Raw genomic sequence first — 25,739 nt, 5'->3', positions numbered from 1 at the left:
GTTTGTTGCTTTCTAATGCACATGAACTACTATTAATTTTGTACTTTTGTAAAGTGGTCAACCCAGTGCTACCAGAATTGAACTTCGAAGGAATCCCTGAAGTTACTGGCTACTTGAGAAAATTAAAACCTTGATAGTTTGATGTGATTTTAGGGTGTGATAGGGGTTATTTATTAACTTTATATGAAAATTTTGTCTAATAATTCTTTAATTACTGAACATCAGTAATGGCCTGAATACTGCATATAAATCTCTTAGATGTATGTTCCATATTTTGAATGTATATCCATTTGCTTGTATCTAAAAGTGAAAGCAGTTTGGGTGACTTGCAGTTGACTTATACTTAGAGGATGTCACTTTTATCCAGGAAATATATATGGAGTACATCTTATGTACTTGGCATTGAGAATGTAGTTATAAAGAAAACATTTTTCCTTGTCCTAATTGAGTTTATAGTCCAGAAGTTGGCCATTCCGCAGAGATTTATTAAACCACCTACTTTATGCAGTGTACCATGTTATGTAAAATGAGAGATCCAGAGGTAACTATTAACTTAAAAATCTGTGGGAGAGTTGGAATATGGCAAAATTTTAGTAGACATTTAGTTAAAATTCATAGATATTAGATGTTTATTTGATTATTACAAGGTATAAAGAGCTAGTTATAATGGGGTAAAAATTAATTGAAGCATGGAAATTATAGGGAGAGAAAAGATCATTTCTGCTTTGGTTACATTTGGGATTTCTTAGAAATAAAATTCCTGAAGCTATTAGCTTGAAAGACGTAATCACATGCTAAGGAGTTATTACAGATTTTATTTTATTTAGTTCACTGAAAAGCGAAGAGAACTGAAGTTTGATGGTCGTTTGGATAAAGAACTTTCGGAATCCTATGCATTTCTTATGGTTGATCGATATCAGGTGTGTGAACTCCTTTTATAAAAAACAATTTGAGGATGTTTCCACTGTAAGTTACTAATTTTGCAGTGTGAACAATACACTTGGTAATTATAAACTAATGTTTTACATTTTACTATAAATGATATGTGTAAATGGATCTATATGTGGAAGAAATGATTTAGTAGGGCAAGATATTTCATTGTTATGTAATTTATTTTTCAAATGTGCTTATTTTTTCTCTGACCAAGCCTATTTTCTTTGCCTAGGATGTGCTTGATAATAATTTTCTCTTTATTAAAGTAGATTATCTTCTGTATTGTTGATTATATGTACTAGAAGCTGTTTTGTCTCCTTTAATTAAAGTTGTGTAGGTGGAGTTACTTTTTCTTTAAATGTTTTGCCAGTTCTAATTCTCTTTAAAAGGGAATGTTTGTATATACGAGTGGCATGAATTCTGAGTATCTGTCACACCTAGTATAAACAAAAATGGATATCTGCTATGGTTACATTGGAAGCATAAGCCAGTTTCACACTGATATTTAGTCATAAATTGTCATGTGTATAAAATTTCTATAATGTAGAACTTATAGGGTTTAGGAGCTTGTATTTTATTTAAAACAAGTTTATAAATTATCTTTTCATGTTTTAAATGTATTATGATCGCAAGATGAAGTGTTTTGTTTATTTAGGTGCAAAGCATATGTGAAAAAGGATTACAGGTGGGCCAGTCCAAAATAACCATTCTTGGCAGTCCTTCCATGGGTAATCTTTTTTTTTTTTTCATTTATCTATTATTAAGTTGCCACTTAAACATGTTTAATTTTGTTGCAGTCCTTATAATTAAATTCATGTTTGCTTTGTCACGTTCTCAGAAAAAGGAGGATAGTTTGAGGTTATGCAGCGTAAAACCAGTTTTACCCTTTGTTTCTGATTTGCATACTTCAAATTGATCAAAGATTATTATTTTTTTAACTCAGTCCTGGTGATTTTGAGAAATTTGGATAGTTTCACAGGTTTTTTTGTTGTTTTGTGGTTTTGTTTTTTGTTTGTTTTGCTTTGGATTAATATCCACTGTCTTTACTGCCATTACATTTTTTTTTAAGTTGTCATACTTTTTCTCTCATCATTAGATTAAATGTTTGAATTTTCTTTTTAGTATTTGTGCCCTTATTCAAATTCTTTAATTTTTCCCTCTTTACTAGGTATCTATCTTTCTAAGTATGCTGATTTATTACAAGCTAACCCTTTGGAAGCTGGGGCAGTGGGCGATGTTGTTATTTTTAAAATAATGAAGGTAATTTTAACTTTTACATTTCATATATCAAAGACAGCATTTGGTTTGGATTTTAGTTGGCTCTGTCTTTAGGAGTTTGATTAAAATTGATGCTTGCTTTATTTAGTAGATAAACATACTTTGAAGAGTGGTTTGCCATCTTTAATCTATTTGACTTCCTTTCCAAAGAAAAGAATGAAGAGGTAATACAACTGGTAATGTCATTTAGGCTAATGAACAGTGTTGTGAATAAAATTTTTATTTCCTTGGGGCGCCTGGGTGGCTCAGTCGGTTGAGCGTCCGACTTCAGGTCATGATCCACGGTTTGTGGTTTCGAGCCCCGCATCAGGCTCTGTGCTGACAGCTCAGAGCCTGGAGCCTGCTTCGGATTCTGTGTCTCCCCTCTCTCTCTGCCCCTTCCCTGCTCATGGTCTGTCTGTCTCTCTCTCTCTCTCTCTCTCTCTCTCTCTCTCAAAAATAAACATTTAAAGAAAAATTTTTTTATTTCCTTGTTATTAAATTCAAACAGCACTTTTTTTCATGGTTAACTCCTTTTTACTGCTTCAATATTGGTAAAAAGTGTTGAGTGTTACCAGGTATTAAAGGAAAGAACTGTTGTCATAGGTGATCTGTATTCAGAGAGGTATTTTGTAATGTCATATAGTCAATAATTAGGTTAGGTGGACTTAAAAGGTTTTCTTTATTTTAGGGTAAAATTAAAAGTTTGGAGTCTATATTAAATAAAAGTGCTTTGGACCCAACGCCGAAACATGAATGTCACGTGTCAAAGAATGCCAATAGAGTTACATCACTTTTGGCTTACAGAGCCTATGAGCTTACCCAGGTAAGTGCCTGGATTCATTTCAGTGTTAATGACTTCATATCTGTTTTGTCATCAAATCCTTTAAAATGTCTCCTTTTCTGTACCTTCTGCCACCACACCAGTCTAACCTCTGGTGTCCATATAACACTACCAGACTCCAGTGTTTCTCACTACTGTTTGTTCCGTGTTTTCAAGACCATTCAGAAACCTAAGTCTTGTGGCTCCCCAGACTTAACAAAGTAATACATTCCTTAGTCTAGTTCTTCCTTCCAAGCTGATGTTTTGTATGATTGCTGCCCTCAGTAAACCTCATTTTATTTGAAGCCTAGGCTTCTCTTGGCCTAGATCCTGGCCTAGAAAGATATCCTGTCTAATAAAATACTACTCATTCTTCAAGGTAAAGTTGAAGCCCCTTGAATTACCTTAATTGATGTAATTTTGCACTGTTGATTTGATATTTTTTATTTTAACGTTTTTCTAAGACTACAAACTTAGAGTTTTCTAAGATGTAAGTTTTATTCAGATATAATTGATAATACAGTAAACTACAGGTACTTAAAAGTATAATATTTACCAAATTTTAGTCATTTTGTTTTGGAAGTGCACACGCGCAGGCGGGGTCAAGGGAGAGAACCTTTTTTTGTTTGTTTCATTGTACTAGTTTTTTATTGCTGCATAACAAATTACTACAAATTTAGTGGCTTAAAACAACACAAATTTATTATTGTACAGTTTTGATTGGTCAGGAGTCTGGGGACAAGTTAGCAAGGTCCTTTCCTCATGTTTCACCAGGTGAATCATGGTGTTGGCCATTGCTGCCATATTCTCTGAGGTTCAGGATTCTCCAGAGAGAGAATCTCAAGCAGGCTTCACACCCAGCTCCTTAAAAAAAAAAAAAATTGTGAGTGTGAGTGAAGCTTTTGTGGTTTTTTTTTTTTTGTGTGTGGTTTGTTGTTGTTGTTTTTTTTTAAGTAATCTTAATCTCTACACCCAACATGGGGCTTGAACTCATGAACTCCAGATCTAGAGTTACACAGTGTACTGACTGAGCCAACCAGATATCCTTGAAACTTTTTTTTTTTTTTTTTTTTTTTCCAACGTTTTATTTATTTTTGGGACAGAGAGAGACAGAGCATGAACAGGGGAGGGGTAGAGAGAGAGGGAGACACAGAATCGGAAACAGGCTCCAGGCTCTGAGCCATTAGCCCAGAGCCCGACGCGGGGCTCAAACTCACGGACCGCGAGATCGTGACCTGGCTGAAGTCGGACGCTTAACCGACTGCGCCACCCAGGCGCCCCTCCTTGAAACTTTTTTTAATTGAAATGTATAGTTGACTTTTTGAAGACTCTGAATGGGCAAGACGTATTGTTGGGGGCTTTCAGCAAAAATTATGTTCACCAAAGATGTCTGGGCTGACTTGTTTGTTTGCCTTCTGAACAGTAGTTGGAGAAGGTAGCAATAGGCTTTTCTTTTTCTTTTTTTTGTATAGTTGTTTTTGAGAGAGAGAGCGTGCACATGAGCAAATGTGGGAGAGGGACAAAGAGAAGGAGAGAGAATTCTAAGCAGGCTCTGTGCCATCAGTGCAGAACTGGATGTGGGGCTCAAACTCAGGAACCTTGTAAGCTGAAGTCAAGAGATGCTTAACCACTGAGCCACCCAGTCCCCCCCCCCCCCCCCCCCCCGCCCTTTTCTTAAAGCAGTAGGTTTTTCTAGCAGAACTTGTAAACTGGCTTGATGTTTCCAAAAAATTTCCAGGCATTTTTAGAGCAGCAACAATATTGAAAATCAGTAGTTTCCCAAGGGAATAAACTTTGAAGGACAATGCTTTCTTTATAAACCAGGGCATTCTTTTTAATGAAAATCACTAGTCTGGGTTGGTGCCTGGGTGGCTCAGTTGGTTAGGTGTCCCACTTCGGCTTGGGTCATGATCTTCCAGTTTGTGGGTTTGAGCCCCATGTCAGGCTCTGTGCTGACAGCTCAGAACCTGGAGCCTGCCTCGGATTCAGTGTCTCCCTCTCTCTCTGACCCTCCCCTGCTCACTCTCTCTCTCTCTCTCTCTCTCTCAAAAAAAAAAAAAAAAAAATCACTAGCCTGTGAGTCACAAAACCCTAATGAATGCTGTGAATAGGTGAAGGGGAGAAGCAGATGGATAGTAAGACAATTAGCTACGTTTGTCACCTGTGTTCATAATCTCTTCTACCTCCTTTTTTCTGGTTAGTCTGTGGTTAGAGCCAAGAATATATTTTTCTTTTGAAATAATGAACAGAATACTAGATTTGGTTGAGATTGTGTCCTTAGCATTTTACTTTTCGGATCGAATTGACTTTTCTGGGCTGGCTTGGAGCTTATAAATGTCCATTTGTAACATTTTTATGAGGAAATTTGTTGCACATACCGAGCCCTCAGCTCTTTAGTAATAACTTTTTCAAGTACCTATTAGTGCTCTGGCATGATTGATTGATAGGTAGGTAGGTAGGTAGGTAGAGAGATAGAAGCAGAATACTTTATACCATAAAATGAATATAAAGTGCAAATTATTTTAAATAAATTAACAAGCAGTGCTTAAAGATACTTCCTGTTAGAGATATTTAAATGGTGTTATGTTTCTCTAAAGTCAGGCAACTAAAGATTCTACTCTGTACCTTTTTGTCTTTTTATAGAAGTTAATTTTGCATTTTCTTATTTTTAGTATTATTTTTATGAGTATATCTTTGATGAACTCAGGCGAAGACCAAGACATGTGTGTCCATATGCCGTTGTATCTTTTACTTACAAAGATGATATACAAACTCCGAAGTTTGTACCTTCATCAAGGTAAGACTCATGAGTTTTAGACATCATTCAGAATACTAATTTACATATCCTGCATGGCCTAGAACACTCTTTTCTTCCCATTTTTTTTCTTGCCTTGCAACTCATTAGATGCACAGTGTTTATGATGACTTATAAAAGTAGAGTGTGAAAAATGTACTTTATATGCAACTAAAATTTACTTAAACCTCACCAGTTAACCCTTTTTTTCTTGATATTGAAGGTTTGCATAGTTGAGTAAAATGCAGCTTTTATTTATTTATTAAAAAAAATTTTTTTTTGATGTTTATTCATTTTTGAGAGAGAGAGGGAGACACAGAATCCGAAGCGGCTCCAGTCTCTGAGCTATGGGGGGGCTCAGAGCCCTATGCAGGGCTTAAACCCAGGAGCCGTGAGATCATGACTGAGCTGAAGTCAGACGCTTAACCAACTGAGCCACCCAGGTGCCCCTAAAATGCAGCTTTTAAAAAAAAGTGAAATTTTGTGTGTTAGCTCTCCTACAAATGAGGAGCTTCTACAAAAGATCCCTGATCCTACCTCAAACAAATTAAATCAAATGTGTATTAAGGAGCCTAGGCATTGGTAATTTTTTTTCAGTGTTTGTTTATTTTGAGAGACAGGAGGAGCAGAGAGAGAATCCCAAGCAGGCTGTGCTGTCAGTGCAGAGCTCAATGTGGGGCTCAATCTCACAAACTGTGAGATCATGACATAAGCGGGAATCAACGAACTTAGCCCTCCCTAGGCATTGGTAATTTTAAAAGCTTCCAGGTGATTCTGATTTTCAGTGAGTTGAGTACCACTGATGATTTCTTATAAGCTTTAATACAAAGTGACCAAATGCAAAGTAGTCTCCCTTATTGTTTCGCCCATGTGGTGATTCCAGAAAAAATGTTGGTAAAATTGAATAAGTAAATGTATAGGGATGTAGGTGAAATGGTCAAATGTCTGTTTAAAGTTATGTATGAGCCTTATTAATTTAGAAATACTGTTTTTAAAAAGCCACATATCATGAAACACATGGTTTGGTTGTTTTTCCAGATCAAATCATCTTGTCTTTCTTTAAGTTGTTTGAGATCCAGCACACTTATTTCATGTCACCAAATAGCCTTGGTAACCATCCATCCATAGCCATAAGTAGCAGTTCATATGTTATCCAGACACTTGTGATTTTCATTTTTCTTGTGGCTCTGTGTTTATGATTTCCATGATAAATTTACAATAGGGCCTTTCGATAGTAATCTTTTTTTTTTTTTTTTTTTTTTTTAATTTTTTTTTTTCAACGTTTATTTATTTTTGGGACAGAGAGAGACAGAGCATGAATGGGGGAGGGGCAGAGAGAGAGGGAGACACAGAATCGGAAACAGGCTCCAGGCTCTGAGCCATCAGCCCAGAGCCTGACGCGGGGCTCGAACTCACGGACCGCGAGATCGTGACCTGGCTGAAGTCGGACACTCAACCGACTGCGCCACCCAGGCGCCCCTCGATAGTAATCTTTAAAAGACATCCACCACTTAGTAATTATGAGGTCATACCTCCAGGAATTGTAACTGTGTTAATTTTTTTTTTTTTTTTGCCTCTTCTTCGATTCTATCTTTTGGTCTCCATATCATTTAAAAATGAGCATTGTTTGAACACCTTTGCTATACCTCAAATGCTGCTATGAATCATTCTGCCTCAGGGCCTCTGCATTTACTGTTCTCTTTTCCCAATTAGCTACATTGTTTACACTAAAAACCTTTATCAGATCTCTCCTTAAAGGTGACTTTATCAGTGAGGCCTTTCATGATTTTTGTTTTTAACCCCATAACCTTATTGCTTTCTCTTTTTCTGGTTTCACTTAAAACCATCATCTGGTAAACTATATACTACTTTTGGTTGTTGCCTGGAATCTTCATGAGGTTGTAAACTCTATGAAGGCAGGGGCTTTGTTCATCCTGGTAATCCTGTTATCTAGAACTGTGCCTGGTAAATAATAGGAACTTGGTAAATATTTATTGAATGATGAATAAATACATTTAAGTGTATTTTGAGGCTACTTTTTCAAATCTTATCACCAAAATAAAGTAATTCACAGAGACTTTAATGGACTCTGTTTTCTCCTGATGACTATTTTTGGGGAAAATAGCTCCCATAAATTTGGACAGATATGATCATTTGAGCCAAGTAAGTAATTGTTTTCTTCATATAGACTTAGATTTTTAAGTGTTGTAATAAGTAGTTCATATGTATTTCCCACTTGGATAAAAAGGATTTAATTTTTCTTGTACCTTATGCCATTAGAAATAGTGCTTATGTCAAGATCCTGAATATTAACTTTCTTGTTACCAATCAGTAATGTTTTCTTTTCTTTTTAAAACTTGTAGATCTAACAGTTTCAATGCAGATAGAAACACTGGTAAGATTCTTTTATTATTTTCCTTTAGTTTTATAAATTGGAAGAATACATAAAGTAAAAAAATTAGTGTTTTGCTTTATTTTTATAATGGACAAAAATCTGCAAAGTATGATAAAGGGGGTGAGGCCATGTTATGATATAGCATCAACATTTGGTTGTCCAAGCATAAGGTCTTCTTTAGAAGCTGCTGAAACTATGAGTAAACCAAAGGATTTTAGCACTTTGATAAAAGTAAACAAACAAGCTTTACAACTTAGATAATTAAAATACATTTATCAGAAGTTTAGGATTTAGAAGACACAGAAAAGATTAAAAGCAAAACTGACATTTTCTGTCATCAAGTTTCTCCACAATGAAAAGAAAGTGAGTAGAGAGGATAGGAGATGCTGTGGGGATTTGTGATTTGTGTAGTTAACTGGATTTAATATAGTAAGATAGTCTCCTTTGGGTGAAATAAGAAGGCAGTAAATGCTTGGTCTTTGCTCTTCAACTGTCTGATATGAGGACATTTAGACAAATTTGTTAATTTTTTGCAGCTGGAATAATCCTGTAGGGGAAAAGATATCTGAAACAAAAATCCTATTATTTGAACTCTCTCCTAAATAGCAATGTCATGGGTGTTTTTTGTGTGATTTTTGTTTTTTGTTGTCATAGATGTTTTTCCCTTATTTGTAGTAAACATGTATTTGCTTCTGGGCTGCTAGAGGCTGAATTATATCATTCTTTTTATTTAGACAAATTTAACTACACCTTGTGGAAAGGACAGCTTTTAAATAAAGGAAAGCTTTTGTGTTATATTTCTCTGAGGTCAACCACTCGTGCTTTTTTGCCTATCAAGCTGTAAGTATGTTATAAGAAATAGCAATTAGCGGTTGCTCAATATAGTTTCTTCTTTTGCTTTTTATTCTTATATTTAAATTTTGCTTTGGTCCACAAGAACTTCAATATAAATGTCGATTTGTTTTAAAAGATTGATAACTTGGGAAACACAGTTGGCAAAATGGGCCCTCTGCTTTTCTATCTTGGTTTGAGAATGGGCTAAATAGTCATATACATTTATAGCATAAAAGTTTCTGAATGATTTTAAATTTTAAAAGTAATTTTTCAGAGTTTTATCCTAATTAGATATATTTGTCATTTAGCAATTTGAACATGGTAGACCTAAAAGTTATCAGTTCTTTGTTGGAAACCTCTTTGATGTGGTGAGGTAAGTTAAAATTTATAGACTGTTTTCAGTCCTGTGCAGCATATATTAGAATAGAATGGTCTAAAATGATCTTTTGCTACCACCCAAACATTATGGGCCTTCATTAAATGTTTGATGATTACTTTCAGGATTCATACTCAAATTGTCTTAAAAGGACAGCCTTTAATCCTTTGTGGTTAGGAAAATTGGTGTATAAGATTAGCTTCTGGCTTAAAAATGGAAGGTTGGTGATATTACCAGTCTTCCTATCTACTTCTCTATATATCTGGGCTTCCCATTTCCAATCCTCTTTAGAATCAAGTCTAATATTAATAGTATGTTGTGGGTGGAAAGGAGATAACATTGTTAGAGTTAAAAATACAGGTGAGGCAAACATACTTTTTCAATTTTCTTTCAGTCCCGAAAAGTTAGATGTTGAAACAGTTATGAGTATTGATCATCTGAAACAGAAAATCCCTCCAGCGCTGTTTTATAAGGAAACATACTTAGGTCCAAGTGAAGGTAAGTAATTTAATTTTATTAAAATATATAAGAAGCAGATTTGATTTGAATATTTACCTTGTATTTTTTCTTATGTCAGTTTTGAAGAATGGAATGTATTGCAGCCTTTATGAAGTTGTAGAAAAGACGAGAATTGGAAGTAACATGGAGAGTTTACTACAAAAACTAGAGAAAGAAAAACTTGTGAGTGAAAGGTTTTAAAATGTTCCTCATTCTCCCTTAGAAATAAGTGTTTGAATAAGTGATCATATTAATATTTCAATTTATTTCATTTTTGCCTCAGAGTACCATAGGGTCTCTGTCTTTGTCGATATTATTTAGTGAACCATTTTACTATGGCCTTTAGTAGTTGTTGTCGTTGTTTTTTTTTTTTTTTTTAAAGCCATGACACTAGACCTTCTGCAAGTCTTCTCCATGAAGTATCTTTATTGTATTTTGTGATTGTGACAACAAATATTTATTGAATATTTTCTTATGCAGGGTGTATAATTCCAAAAAGAATGAGATAAGGACTTTTCTGGATCATATACAGAGTGATAAATGGAGTTACTCAATATGGTTTGTTCTAGTAGGACTGTGCCATATTTGAAGAATCATCAGAACAATTGCTTGGTGAGGTTGAAAGAGAAAGGAACACTAGAGTAGTTGGGGGAAAGTGGTAGGACTTGAGACTAGAAAAGTTGTGGGGGTGGGGCCTGTGTCCTGCAGTGTTGTGTAGGCAGTGTTCAAGTGTTTGGAATTTTGGGTGTGATCCTAAGAGCAGTTGGTTTTAAAGGGAGCGCAGGATATGTTTTTGATTGTGTATACAACATGATCAGATCCGTGTTTGGGAAATTTATTTGGTTACTCTGTAAAGAATAAAGAGGCGAGATGGGGCAGGAAAGTAGCATTACATTAGAGGGTGGTAGTGGGTTAGAGGAGAGAGGTAAGAACGATGATATAAGAAGAGACTGATTTAAGAGCTGTTTACTAGGTAGTATCCAATAATAGATACTGATTTTATTGAGTTTAGATTGAGGGTTTAGGTCAGGCATTAGTTGTGATGGGTTTAGGAAAGAACAAGATGAATACATGCTATTATGTGTAGTTCTGCTGAAGGAGAGGAGTTGGTTACAGAGAGGGGTTATTGCAAGGTTTCGGTTAACCTTGGAATGTTGATGAGACATTTCAATAGGGGAAGAAGTTTTTTGCACAGGTATGCCATGTGATAAAAGCTTTTCAGCAGTTAACTTCTTTCTACTCATTTTATTGAGCCTCAATTTCCAGGTAGTCAAATGGAGGTTACTATCAGTGATTTTCAGAACTGACAACTGCATTTTTAATGGTTATGTAGAATTTTGTTGTATGCATATTTATTTTCTTAACCCATCCATTGTTTAGAGTGGCAGAGTCAAATTGTGTACAAAATTTATAGGCAGAGTTTATATACTTATGAATTGGTGGACATCTAACAATAATTTTTTGACTAACCAGCTGGAAATCTTTGGACTGGGCATCTTATAACACATACATATGGACAGATGCACATTCACCGCATATGAATATACTCATATTTACATTTGTTTGTTTTCTTCTGAAAGCTTGCCTAATACAACTATTCCTCACATCAAAATCTGTTTAATTCCTGAGTTCAGAAAGTGAAAGTTCAGATTGTAGGTTTGGGTATGGTGAGATACTGGGTTATCCAAATCTGTTCAGTTCTTGCATTTCAGAGAATGAGTATTGAGAATCTTGACAATGAGGAGTTTATCAGAAAATTACAGTATCTTTCATTCTAATAGTGAGACTCGGGATAGGAAGATACTGGTATCTTATTCTTCACCTGAGCAAGTACTATATTAGATTCTTAGAGGACTGGGTTTTCTCAGGGTTAAGAAATAGAGTAAGATCCTATGTCTTAGAGGGCATGAGCATTCTGCAGGGGTATACTACCTGAGTCTAACGGAGTTGAGATATTTTTGTATAGCTATCCCTTTTCCTGCAACCTCATTGGGAATTATTCTAACTATGGCTACTTTCTTCTTAGTTCTAATGAAGATGGGAGATACATTGGGGACTGTTGAGTTCTCAATAGTTTTATCTTGAATATGCACACTAAATGTTCTGAATCAGAGATAGATTTAGTGAATACCTCACGGTAGTAAATATATTGGCCTTCCTTTGCCCCCTAGTCCTTAGCCTTAGGGCATCCCGAGGAAAGACAGGTCTGTTATCCTGTGCAGGTGGCTGGATATTCCACAGGCAAGGGATGAGGAAAAATTACTTTTCTTTGCTTATTAAGGGAAGAAGGCCACTGTCTCCCTCCCCTTCTGGGAAGTTCTCCTTGAAAATGTGATGAATATTAACTCCAATACTGTGGTAAATAAATAAAATCTCTTCAGGATACATTCAGCCCTCTGGAACTTAAAACATAGGAACTAATCTGTGCTGTAACCTCTTGTTCCTCTTGTGTACCCACATGGCACTCTCAGGGAGATAAGAGAAATTTAATTATCTTTTTGGATCAGAGCAGTTACTTAGATAATTGGCTATAAAGTACGTGAGGAGTAAAATATTTCTGGGGGAAGTGAATGCAAACATTTCCCTATCTGTATATTTACTTTTTTGTGCATCAGAAGGCTAGTTTTGGAGGACCACAGAGAAATTAGGGAAACTTTATTTCCTCACAAGGAGATTTGTACTATAAGTAAAATTATATTGAGCTTTCTTTTGGTTGGTGATAAGTTAGTAATTCTTAAAACTAACTTAATATAAAGGAAAATGATATATGTCACTAAATTTGAACGTTATTTCTGATGTGAACACTCTTCTGTATATCTCCCAGTGTGACATGTACAAAAATTTTTTCTCTTGGGTATATATCTAGTATATTAGATTTATTATCGATAAGTAGAATCATTGAATCATAATTCTACATGACTAGCTTTACAAGATAATGTCATATTGTTTTAAATATCTGTACCAATTAAAAAAAATATTTGTACCAATTTATATCCCTTACTACCAGCAAGTTCTCGTAAATTCACGGTTACTAGTATAGTCAGACTGTGGCATAATCTTGCCAGTATGGTAGGTATAAAATATATTGTACTGTGATTTTAGTCTGTATTTTCCTGAAATATGATGAGTTGATCATCCATTTATGAATGTATTTCTTTCCATATTCAGTTGCCTATTGTTTGAGTGCTTTGTGTTTCTATTTTATTATTTTTTTTTTTTTACTGTTTTATTTCTTAAAATTTTTTAAATGTTTATTTTTGAGAGAGAGAGAGAGAGAGAGCGAGCGAGCAAGCAGGGGAGGGGCAGAGAGAGAGGGAGACACAGAATCCAAAGCTGGCTCCAGGCTCTGAGCTGTCAGCACAGAACCTGATGTGGGGCTCCAACCCACAACCCTTGAGATCATGACCTGAGCCAAAGTCAGATGCTTAACTGACTGAGCCACCCAGGTGCCCCTGCCTTGTGTTTTCTTACTTATTAGAGGAATTTTTAATACATTTTTGGGTCCTAATACTGAGCTATGTGTGCTAGAATTTTTTTTTTCATAATCTATGCTTGCCTTTTCACTTTATTCCTGGTGTTTTTTGAAGAACAGATGTTCCTAACTTCAGTGTGTTTAAATTTATCTGCCTGAATGTTAAGCACTGTTTGTGACTTTAACAAATCTTTCCTTACCCCCTAGATCTTACAGGTATTGCCCCTGTGCTTTCTTCTGAATATGTTATGATTTTGCCTTTGGCACCTAGGTCTTTAAATAAATAAATAGGTTTTTGCTTGTTTTGTTTTTGTGTGATATAATATAGGAATCCAATATTCATTTTTTTCCCCAATATGAATACCAAATTGTTCCTGAAACATTTCTCCACCGAGAAGCCTTGATATGAGGTAGAGTCAACTGACTCTTTTGGGAACTGTTTTGCTATTTGAGATGGAACTTTTTTTCAAATATTTAAATATCAGCTTTGCTTTTTTCTTTCTTTAATTTTTTTTTTTTTTTTTTTTTTTTTTTTTTTCCATTTTAGAGAGAATCCTAAGCAGGCTCTGGGCTGATGTGGGATCCCATGACTCTGGGATCATGACATGAGCTGAAATCAGGAATCTGTTGCTCAACTGAGTGAGCTCCTTAGGCTCCCCTCAGCTTTGCTTTATGCAAAAAATGTTAGAATCAGATTTTAAGGTGCCTCCCCCCCCCCCAAAAAAAGCCCTATTGAGATTTTGTTAATCTATAGATGAAATTTGAGAGAATTGATGTGTTTTATGTTACTGTCTTATCCATGAACAGGATTATCTCTTTTTTAGGGTATTTTTTTAGTAGAGCTTTATAGTTTTCTGGGTACATGTCTTGCTTATTTTTTGTTTGGTTTATCCCCAGCCATTTAATTGTTTTTGGTGTGATTGTAAACAGTATTTTCCATTTCAGTACATTTTCTGTTCGTTTTGTATATAAAAATGTAATTGATATTTATGTATTAATTATATGTTAGATCAGAGTATGAAATTTGAATAATTTATTTTTTGTACATTGTTTGAGATTGCTATATAGATTTTATTATCTGGAAGCAACATTGGTTTTTTTTCCTTTCTAGTCTTCAAGCTTTGTATTTCTCTTTCTTGCATTAGTATTACTGTGTAATCTAGGATCTCCAGTACAATGTTGAATAAAAGTGGTAGTTGGAGGCATTCTCTGGTCTTTGATTTTAAAAAGAACATGTCTAACATGAACCATTAGGTAGGAAGGTAGTAGATTTTTCATAGATACCTTTATCAGTTTAAAAATTTCCTTCATTATTTTAACCACTATGGGTTTTGAATTTTTTTAATGCTTTTTTCATTTTTTGTTGTTGTTTTTGTTTTTGGCTTTTATCAAGTTGGTAACAAGGTGTATTAGGGTTCTCCAGAGGAACAGAACTAATAGGATGTACATATATAGAAAGAGATTTATTATAAAGAATTGGCTCACACAGTTATGGAGCCCATAAAATTCCAAAATTTGCAGTCACCAAGCTGGAGAATCAGGAAAACTTATGTGTTAAAGTCATCCAAAAATATTCTCAGAAACAGCCAGAATAGAGTTTGACCAAATATCTGGACACCCTGTGGCCCAGTCATGTTGACACACAAAATTAACTATCACATGTAATATTTATTCTGTAGACTTAGAAGATGAATTACATTTATCTTTTGCCAGTATTAAACTATGTTTGTATTGCTAGTTAAGAACACCAACTTCACTTTTTTTTTTTTTTTTGTAATGTATGGTTTGATCTGTGAATGTTTTGTTGAAAAATTTTGTATCTGTGATAAGTTAGATTGACCTGCAATCTTGTTCTTGTCTAGTTTTTGTATCAAAGTTATACTAGTGGGCACCTGGATGGTTCAGTCAGTTAAATGTCCAACTTTTGATCTTGGCTCAGGTCATTATCTCATGGTGAGATTGAGCCCTGCATCAAGGTCTACACTGACAGCACAGAGCCTGCTTGGAATTCTCTCTCCCTCTCTCTTTGCCCCTTCCCTGCTAGTGCACACACACACTTTCTCTCAAAATAAATAAATAAAAACTTAAAAGTTACACTAGCTTCTCAGAATTGAGTTGGATAGTTTTCCTCATTTTGTAAGAGATGTTTGTACATATGATTAGAATAATCTGTTCTTTGGATGTTGGCTAGCACTTAATTACAAAACTGTCTTCGTTTTTCTGGATGATTTTAAAGTACTGATTCAATTTAATAGTTAAACTTCTCAGGTTTTCTTTTTTTTTTTTTTTTTTTTTTAAATTTTTTTTTTTTTTTTCAACGTTTATTTATTTTTGGGACAGAGAGAGACAGAGTATGAACGGGGGAGGGGCAGAGAGAGAGGCAGACACAGAATCAGAAACAGGCTCCAGGCTCTGAGCCATCAGCCCAGAGCCCGACTCGGGGCTCGAACTCACAGACTGCGAGATCGTGACCTGGCCGAAGTCGGACACTTAACCGACTGCGCCACCCAGGCGCCCCTCAGGTTTTCTATTCTTATGTCAGTTTAGATATATTATGGTTTTGTTTGATTTTTAGGAATTTGTCCATTTTTTCTGTGTTTGAGTTTATTGCAATATAGTCATTTAAATAGTCTATTAATAGCTGTTGTGAGCATTATTATGTGATACTATTTTCATTATGCCTTCCCTTATTAGTCACTTTCACCAGGGTTTGTATGTTTTATTAATCTTAACCAAATTATGGTTTTAACCTTCTGTTATATCTTTGTTTTACTCTTTTCCTAATTTTAGCTGTTCTATTAATTTCAACTTTTGGGAGGTTCATTTTATTTCTGCTTTCTTAAGTTGGAAAAATGGTCAATGCAAGTAGTCTTTTAGTTGCATTCCACAACTTTTAATATGTAGGATTTTCATTATCATTCAGTTCTAAGTACTTTTTAGTTTCCATTATGATTTTCTATTTTGATATGTGATATAGAGGATTGTTTTTAAATTTCCAAATATATAAGAATACTTTTGTCTTTTTTTTTCCCCATTTAATTGTTATAATCAAAACAGGTGGTGATTATTTGAAATGTATTGATACTTGATCTAAAGCCAACTTTGTGGTCAATTTTTGAACATGCCCTGTAGATGCTCTGTAGATTTGCCAAAAAAAGTGTATTCTTTGTCAGATTCTGGTTACACAATTCTGGGTTGACAGCTATTTCCTCTTAGTGCTTTGACTATATTACAATATCTTCTGGCTTCTATTTTTGTTGAGAGGTCAGTTCTTAGTCTAATTATCGTTCCTTTGTAGGTCGTCATCTTTTTTCTGGTTGTTTTTTTTAATCTTTGTCTTTGGTGTTTTTCAACTCTATATCTAGGTATAGATTTCTTATTTATCCACCTTGGTATAATTTGATATCTGGATTTATAGATGCATTTCTATAATACAATTAGTCATTATCTTTCTGATTATACTTCTCCTTCATTCTTTGTAGACTGTTTTTCTAGGAACCTGGAGCATCCTATGTCAGGTCTTTTCATTATGTTCTTGATGTCTGTGAACTTCTTGTGTTTTACATCTACTTGTTTCTCTGCTTCATTGTGAGTGATTTCATCATAGTTACCCTCTAGTTTACAAATTCTGTCTTTAGCTGTGTCTGGTTTGTTATTTAATCCATTCGTTGAGTTTCCAATTTCACATAATATTTTTGATTTCTTAAAAGTTGTATTTGCTTATTTTTAAGACCTGCCTGGTCTTTTTTTTTTTTTCTTTTTAAATAGATTCTTGTTAATATTTTTTAGAAATACTTATTGAGGACATGGAGGTTCTATTCTGATATTCAGGAGGTATATTGAAATAAGCTTCATTTTAGCCATTTCTATTTTTATTATTATTTTTTAGAGAGAATGCGAGTGAGGGAGAGGGACAGAGAGAATCTTAAGCAGGCTTCATACTCAGTGTGGAGCCCAACATGGGGCTCGATCCCACGGCCCTGGGATCATGACCTGAGCCAAAATCAAGAGTTGGATGCTCAACTGACTGATGTTTATTTATTTTGAGAGAGAGAGTGTGAGCAGGAGAGAGGCAGAGAGGGAGAGAGAGAATCTTAAACAGGCTCCATGCTCAGCACAGAGCCCAACACGGGGCTCAATCCCACAACCACAAGATCACAATTTGAGCCTATATCAAGAACCAGATGCTCAACCAACTGAGTCACCCAGATGCCCCATGCCTAGCCATTTTTAAGTGTACACCTTTTCAGTGATGTTTAGTAGATTCACAGTGTTGTGTGGCCATCATCACTATCTAATTTCAGAACATTTTTATCACCCTAGAAAGAAAAGAAACCTCATACCTGGTAACCATACATTCTGTATTTGTTCCTCCTCCAATCCCACTATGAATCTACTTCTGTCCTTATGGATTTGTCTATTCCAGACATTTTATATAAATGGAATCATGCAGTATGTGGCCTTTAGTGCATTGCTTCTTTCACTCAGCATAATTAAAAAAAATTTTTTTTAATGTTTATTTATTTTTGAGAGAGTTGAGCAGGGGAGGGGGAGAGAGAGAGGAAGACACAGAATCCGAAGTAGGCTCCAGGCTCTGAGCTGTCTGCACAGCTTGAACCCATGGCTTGAACCCATGAGCAACAAGATCATGACCCGAGCTGAAGTTGGGGATGCTTAACCAACTGAGATACCCAAGCACCCCTCACTCAACATAATGTTTTTAAGGTTCATCCATGTTGTAGCATGTCATTATTTCATTCCTTTTTATGGCTGAACAGTATTTCATTGTATGGATAATACCACATTTTGTCAATTGTTTCTATTCTTTGTTATGAATAAGCTGCTATGAACATCTGTGTATCAATTTTTATGTGAATATGTTTTCAGTTCTACCAGTTATTTCTTTAAGCATCTCATACCTGTTTTATATATTACATCTGTTATTCCAGTTTGAAGCCCTTGGGCATTTGAATCTCTTGTTTCTGCTAAATCTCACTTAGGGTAGCTTATTTCCTCCTAGGTTGTGAGCTTGATGTTTTATATTATTAACACACGTTTGTTTGTTTGTGTGTTTGTGTGTTTTTAAAGATTTTCTTTTTAGGTAATCTCCACATCCAACATAGGGCTCGAACTCACAACCCTGAGATCAAGAGTCATATGCTCCACCGACTGAGACATCCAGGCACCCCAACACATTTTTGTTTTTGTACCATGTTACCTGTAATATTTATATGGAAAGTCAAAATAGTAGAATTGAGTAATAAAAATTAATGACTGGGTTAATACTGTTTTCTGAGGGGAAGAAAACAATAAGGTGTAATCGAGGTAGTAGGAGAACCTAGTTAACAGGTGTTTGCTTTCCTATAGCATTTAAAGTATTTCTTGGAGCTAAAGGGCAAAAATACTACTGTTAGGGCCTCTGTCTGCCTGAGTGGTGTTGCTGGGTATAGAGTCCCTGTGCTCCATGAGACTCTGGGGACATTGAGGCCCCTTAAAAGACAAGGAGAGTCTTTATGCCACAGAGCCAATGGAATTTTTAAAAACCTGGTACTTGGAGTGAGGCGAGACATTAAAAAGAATCTTTCTCCTTAGTTACCACAAAACATGAAAATCTTACTCATGCTTCCCAACTTCCTGTTCTGACAAACCCGGAGTTGGGTAAAATGTTAACAGAAATATATAGGATGTATAAAACATTTTTGGACAAAAGTGGTTGAATCTGAAACAAAATGTTGCAGGTACATTTTCCACCTTACTTTTGGCTATTCAAACGGTGTTTTTATTTTTTATGTTATTTAAAAAACATTTTTTTTTTAAGTTTATTTATTTATTTTGAGAGAGACTCAGACAGTGCAAGTGGGGGAGTGACAGAGAAAGAGAAGGAGAGAGAAAATCCCAAGCAGGCTCTGTGCTGTCAGGCAGGGCTCCAACTTATGAAACTGTGAGATCATGACCTGAGTTGAAACCAAGAGTCGGTCACTTAAATCGACTGAGCCACCCAAGCTCCCCTAAACCACTGTTTTATTAAATGTAAATTGATAGCAGTTACTTTTTGTCCTTTAAATTTGCGTTCTTACACAGACTTTGTTTACTGGAACAGTTACAAATTTACAATACAAATTTAGGTAGCACACATTTCCTTTCAGAGCCCGGAGTTCGTTTGTGTGCAACTGTCATGCTCAGTTCTTCCTTTACTTCCCCTTTCTTTAAAATGTATTGTGAACAGGGGCGCCTGGGTGGCGCAGTCGGTTAAGCGTCCGACTTCAGCCAGGTCACGATCTCGCGGTCCGGGAGTTCGAGCCCCACGTCAGGCTCTGGGCTGATGGCTCGGAGCCTGGAGCCTGTTTCCCATTCTGTGTCTCCCTCTCTCTCTGCCCCTCCCCCGTTCATGCTCTGTCTCTCTCTGTCCCAAAAATAAATAAAAAACGTTGAAAAAAAAATTTTTTAAGTAAATAAATAAATAAATAAATAAAATGTATTGTGAACAATTACAATAGCTCCTGAAGTTTCTTTGCATTACATTGTTTTCTTCCCCCTCCTGCACAGTGCTGTTGGGTTTTTGTTGTTTTTTGAACTCCCGTTCAAAAGGATATATTTTTGAGGGCATTCCTGGCTAACTTGGCATCCTTGTCTTTTTACAAATGAGCCAGTGATCTTTTCTTCTAGATTTGTGTGTTTGTCATAGTCTGTCATTACCCTTTTCCCAGTCATAAGTACTCTGATGCCTGCAAACTGTTCATCAATTATAATTCTGCCTTTGTTCATGATGTTGCCTCTATTGAAATGTTCTTCCCATAATCTCAGGCTCTTGGCAGTATTCCCATCCTTCAACATCCAACTTAAGTATGCTCTTGGCATCTCTTCTAACCATAAATAAATTATAGTTTTTCTCTGTTGTTTTATAAATCTTTTCAAGAACTTTTCTATCTTGACTAATTATTGACATTTCTTGTGTTACTCTCTCCATCCAATTATAAATTACTCTCAAGGCTCTTGTGTTGCTTATCTTTGAAGTTACTTCTGGCAAGGGAAATTGCCTTAGATGTGAAATGTGTTCTTTATGTGAAAACATTAGATTATAGCAACACATTTCATTTGAGATTAGCCTGTACTCACAGAAAGGCAATGTTTGTGCTGTAGTTGTTTTATACCCCCAACATCCAACACACTGCCTTGGCAACTAATAATAGGTCTTTTGAATTGCTGAGGAAGATATTTGAAGTCTTTAGTTTGGTCCTTGCATTTTAACTTCAAGGAAAAATCAGCAAGTTGGTTTCACAGTTAATTAGAGGAATTCTTTCAGTAGTAATTTCTTGTTTTCATTCTGAGAACTAAGTAATTTTTATTCGATTGGAATTCTGTTAATCAGAGAGTAGAGCTTTTAATTTAGTAGAATTATTTTTCCTAAAGAAAGATGATCAATAACTTATTGTTTTCTTTATAATTAGTAGAAATTGCTATGTCTTTGCCTTATGAGTAATAATAAAACAGATGCAACTTGTTCCCTCTTCCAAAAATGCAGGTTCTTGTTAAACCTTTGGGAGACCGAGGATACCTATTTCTTCTCTCTCCTTGTCAAATGGTTTCTCCATATGGTAGGTGATCTCTTTAATTTTTACAGTTCTTTCTCAAATTTTTAGTTAAAACATATTGCTAATCAATTTGGCTTCTGGTTTTTTTGTTTTTTTTTTTTTAGAACATCAGACTGCCAAGTCTCGAGTCCTGCATGCTTTATTTCTATTTCAAGAACCTAGAGGCATAGTTACTTGTAAGTTCTTTGAGTATCTAAATCTAGTTACTTATAGATACTTAACATTTTATCGAAATTTTCCAAATATTTTGTTTCTTACGTTTTGGGAAATACTGGGAATATTAAGAGGTCTTAGCAAAATAAAACACATTATATATGACTTGGGTTTTTTTTTAACTATTAAAAATTATTTGGTTGTTATCAGTATTTTCACTAAATAAACATGGGCTGTAATTATTAAAATACTACAGCTTAGATTTTTGGGTTTTATATTAATTTTTATCTTAGTTCAATTTTGCATCCAGATTTTAGTAACGATAAAAGAATCGTGTGCTAGGTTAAATTTATGCCATTTAAAGTTATAAAAGCTTTTCACACTGATTTTTTTTTTTTTTTTTAATTGAACTTAGTTAACATACAGTATAGTCTTGGCTTCAGGATTAGTAGAACCCAGGGATTCATCTCTTAAATATGACACACAGTGCTCATCCCAAAAAGTGCCCTCCTTAATGCCCATCACCCCTTTAGCCCATTTCTCCACCAACCTCCCCTCCAGCAGCCCTCAGTTTGTTCTATTTTTCACACTGAGGTTAGAGAAAATTTGCTATTCACTGTTTCTAAGAACATACTTCAATGCTATATTAAGGTAAAAGTCCCACTAATGGGTTTCACTGTTAGATTAGGAATGTCATTTTCTTTTCTTTTCTTTTCTTTCTTTTTTTCTTTTCTTTTCTTTTTTTTTTTTTTAATGTTTATTTATTTTTGAGAGAGAGACAGCGCGAACAGGGGAGGGGCAGAGAGAGGAAGACACAGAATCTGAAGCAGGCTCCAGGTTCTAAGCTGTCAGCACAGAGCCTGATGTGGGGCTCAAAACCATGAACTGTGAGATCATGACCTGAGCCAAAGTCAGACGTTCAACTGACTGAGCCATCCAGGCGCCCCAAGAATGACATTTTCAATTGTAGCCACTTGGTGCCTGCATATCTGCTTATGGGGGTAGAACATTTATGTGTAGTTAAAGTTGTTACAGTATAGCAGGAAGGAGTGACATTGCTATCGGTTGCAGGACTCTTGCTAGGAGCCTCATATCTTGCCCTGCTTCTTTATTTCTCCTTACATTTTGCTTGCCATCAGTTGAATTGCCTAGGGACAATGGGAAATGAAGAAGATCTTCAATGAGTGGGTTTTTCCCTTTACAGATATGTTCTGCAATTTTGTCTTAGTTTTAATTTCTTATTGGCCTGTTTTTAGAAGCACGCTATTCATCTATTTCTGTATTACATATATGTACTAGGGTACATACTTCTAGTTTGGTTCATCATTAATGTATGAATGATTGCATTTCTCTGACAACATATAGATCTGTATTTGATTAATTTCTTGCTTGGTAACATAGTTTGCTTTTTTGTTTGTTTACAGCACAAAAAGGTTCAACTAATGCAGCACCACAGAAGAGACATGAGAGCATGACAGATGTATTAAAAATAACTCAGTTTTTACAGTTTGCTTTGATTCAGTGTCGAAAGGAATTCAAAAATATGAATACTATAAATTTTCATTCTGTTGTTGAAAAGTATGTAAATGAATTTTTTAAGCGAGGTTTTGGTTCAGGTAAACGAGAGTTTATCATGTTTCCATACGATTCACGATTAGATGATAAAAAATTCTTATACTCAGCTCCAAAAAATAAATCCCATATTGATAATTGTTTGCATGCCTATATTTTTCGGCCTGAAATGTATCAGTTACCAATTTGTAAATTAAAAGAGCTTTTTGAAGAAAATAGAAAACTTCAACAGTTCAGTCCACTTTCAGATTATGAAGGCCAAGAAGAAGAAATGAATGGTACAAAAATGAAATTTGGAAAACGAAATAACTCAAGGGGTGAAACTATTATACCTAGAAAGCACAAGTCCTCTCATTCTTTGGATTATGATAAGGATAGAGTCAAAGAATTGATTAATTTAATTCAGTGTAGGAAAAAAAATGTGGGTGGGGACTCAGACACAGAAGATATGAGAAGCAAAACTGTCTTGAAGAGGAAGCTTGAGGATCTACCTGAAAATATGAGAAAGCTCGCCAAAACCAGTAATTTATCTGAAAATTGCCATCTATATGAAGGTAAAAATATCAGGTTGCTTTTATATAGTATAAAAATAACAACCAAAACTAAAGTAGTTCTGTCCTTTCCCCTAGTACAGGGGTCTGCAAATTACAGCCTGAGAGCCAATCCAGCCTGTCCCCTGTTTTTGGAAAGAAAGTTTCAATGGACTACAACCACGCTTATTTATGTGTATATGGCTGCTTTCACGCTATAATGGCAGAGTTGAGGCAGAGACTGCTTGGCCCATGAAGCCTAAAATATTTATTGTCTGGTTCTTTACAAAAAATATTTGCCAACTACTGCCTTAGGACATCAGGTTTCTGAATTGTGTAGCTTAGGCTGATAGGAGGAAAATAAGTATGCGTAGCTCTTATTCTATTAATTGGAGTTCTTGTCCTTTTATATCCCTTTAATTGTATAATTGGAAAAGTACATTGAATATTGGGTTCTTTTAGCATGTTGCTTAATGAAAGGAACCTTCTGAGCTTTAAAATTAAGTTTCTTTGATGCATACACGTTTTTTTTTCCACTCCAGGAGCCTAGTAATATGTTTGGCTTCTCTTTTTTTTTTTTATTTTTCTTTATTTTGTTTTAGTTAACAGTAAAAGACAGAAATGGGAGACCCTAAACTGTGTGTTTCAGTATTGCAAGTAATATAAACATTTTTCATCTAGAATTTTAAGATCTTTGCTAAAGTAAGCATGAAATGTGTTCCTTGCGTTCAGACACCTTTGAATTTTGCAATGCTGCTGCTGTTCTTATTGATTATGGCAGATCTCAGTATTCCATTCCTGTTGCTTACTAAGCTGTTTTACTTGTATGTGTTCGCATTCAGTGGGTCTCAGAACTAATTTGAATCAATGTCTTTATTGTACTATTCTTCTAGCAATCTGTGTTTGTATCCTCAGTTACTTTTTACTTACCTGCTTTCCTTAAATTCTTCTCTTCCTGCACATATGGTAGCCACTAGCCACGTGTTGTTATTTAAGTTTAAGTTGAAATGAAGTAAGAATTCATTTCATGCTTTATACTTGATATATTTCATCAGCCATACCACCATATTGAAATAGCACAGATAGAGGACATTTCCATCATTGCATAAAGTTTTTTTAGCCAGTGCTGTTGTTTTCAGTCTTTCAAGTGTTCTTTCTTCACTTGACCTGTGTTCTTTTTCTTTCCAACATTTTCATCTTATTCTTACCTTTGGCTGACTTTCCTAGCATCTGTCACTCATTTCAGTATCATCTTCCAGTCTTAGCTTCTGTATTTGTCTTTCAAAGCTTTTTTTATAGGCTGGCATGTCCAGCCTGAATAACCATGATTCCCACTCTTTTTTCACATGTTCTTTGATTAGGGCTCATCTCTCTCCTCAGAATATGTCATGGTCAGCAGTTTACTTCTCTTTCTTTCTTCATGTATGAAGCATCTTTGATTTATCTCAAGCCTCATATCTTTGCTTGATCCCTCCTTAGCTTTTTGGCTCTTTTCCTTGACGGTTTTCATTTCCTTTAGCTTACGCTGTGCTGAACCTGTTGACATTTAGTGATCTGCACTCATACTGTTGACCTGTATCTTGAAAATTAAGTGCTTACTATGTGCCAGGTGCTTTACATTTATGGACTCATTTAGTTCTTGAGTGGTAGACATTATTATTCTTATTTTTCAGATGAGGAAACCATCTCAGAGAAGTTAAATAATTTCCCCTAAAGTTACATAGTTCACTAATCCATGTTTAATCCATAACTTACTTGTGACTGACTTTAAAACATTGTTCCTAAACTTGACTGTGTTTCCTAGCACTGAGCACATAATGGTCAAGATACTTAAATTTCAGTACTGTTTTAGCTGTTAATTGACTAATTTTGTTAAAAATGTAAAAAAAATAGTTGTGGGTGACAGGCTTTATCAATAATAAAATGGTGGGAAAGCCATGCTAATTATAATAACTTGAAGGAGAAGCAGGGCAGGGGAGAAGGGAGAAGAGATAGGTTAAACTGGAACAAGCGACAGTCAGACTTGTATTTCTAGGTGTTCCTCATTTGTGTTTCTTTTTAGTCATTTTGATTTTTTAATTTTTGATTTCCGAAAGTAGAGATTTAAAGGTTGGATTCTAACTTTTAAAATACCCTCACCTTGATTTGATGATGAATCTACTCATTTAATAAGAGGTAATCTCCTAACCTCCCTACCCTCTTTCACATTAACTTTTTGAGGTATGATTTATGTATAATGTACCCATTTAAGTGTACAGTTTAAAGATGAGTTTTGATAGCTATGTTACCACCACTCCAATATAGAGAACATTTCCATCACTCCCACATGTTGCCTTGTATTCCTTTGTAATCTCACCCCTCCCTACCACTGAAATGCTTTCTGTCTCTATATAATAGTTTTCCTACTTCTATAATTTTATAATTTCATATATTTAGAATCATACAGTATATACTATATTATTTCTAACTTTTTTTTTTTTTTTGGTACATTATATATACTATGGTACATT

General features: G+C 35.1%; 1 protein-coding gene across 7 annotated transcripts in view; it reads left to right on the top strand.

Annotated features, from left to right (window-relative positions):
- The window catches only part of TASOR (transcription activation suppressor), a 51,348-nt gene that overhangs the window by 9,041 nt on the left and 16,568 nt on the right, over positions 1 to 25,739 (top strand). For all 7 annotated transcript variants that reach the window (XM_047850369.1, XM_047850367.1, XM_047850368.1 and 4 more), the window contains exons 3-14: positions 828 to 920; positions 1,589 to 1,661; positions 2,102 to 2,193; positions 2,882 to 3,016; positions 5,686 to 5,810; positions 8,171 to 8,202; positions 8,937 to 9,042; positions 9,807 to 9,910; positions 9,990 to 10,093; positions 20,905 to 20,977; positions 21,079 to 21,150; positions 22,552 to 23,253. In XM_047850369.1, the coding sequence (XP_047706325.1) occupies positions 828 to 920; positions 1,589 to 1,661; positions 2,102 to 2,193; positions 2,882 to 3,016; positions 5,686 to 5,810; positions 8,171 to 8,202; positions 8,937 to 9,042; positions 9,807 to 9,910; positions 9,990 to 10,093; positions 20,905 to 20,977; positions 21,079 to 21,150; positions 22,552 to 23,253 (1,711 nt within the window). The remainder of the gene's footprint in view (positions 1 to 827; positions 921 to 1,588; positions 1,662 to 2,101; positions 2,194 to 2,881; positions 3,017 to 5,685; positions 5,811 to 8,170; positions 8,203 to 8,936; positions 9,043 to 9,806; positions 9,911 to 9,989; positions 10,094 to 20,904; positions 20,978 to 21,078; positions 21,151 to 22,551; positions 23,254 to 25,739) is intronic.

The sequence above is a fragment of the Prionailurus viverrinus genome, chromosome A2 (genome assembly GCF_022837055.1).
Source record: "Prionailurus viverrinus isolate Anna chromosome A2, UM_Priviv_1.0, whole genome shotgun sequence".
In the NCBI taxonomy this organism is placed as follows: Eukaryota; Metazoa; Chordata; class Mammalia; order Carnivora; family Felidae; genus Prionailurus; species Prionailurus viverrinus.
The sequence above is the reverse complement of the archived record's forward strand: the minus strand, read 5'-3'. Positions and strand labels throughout refer to the sequence as shown.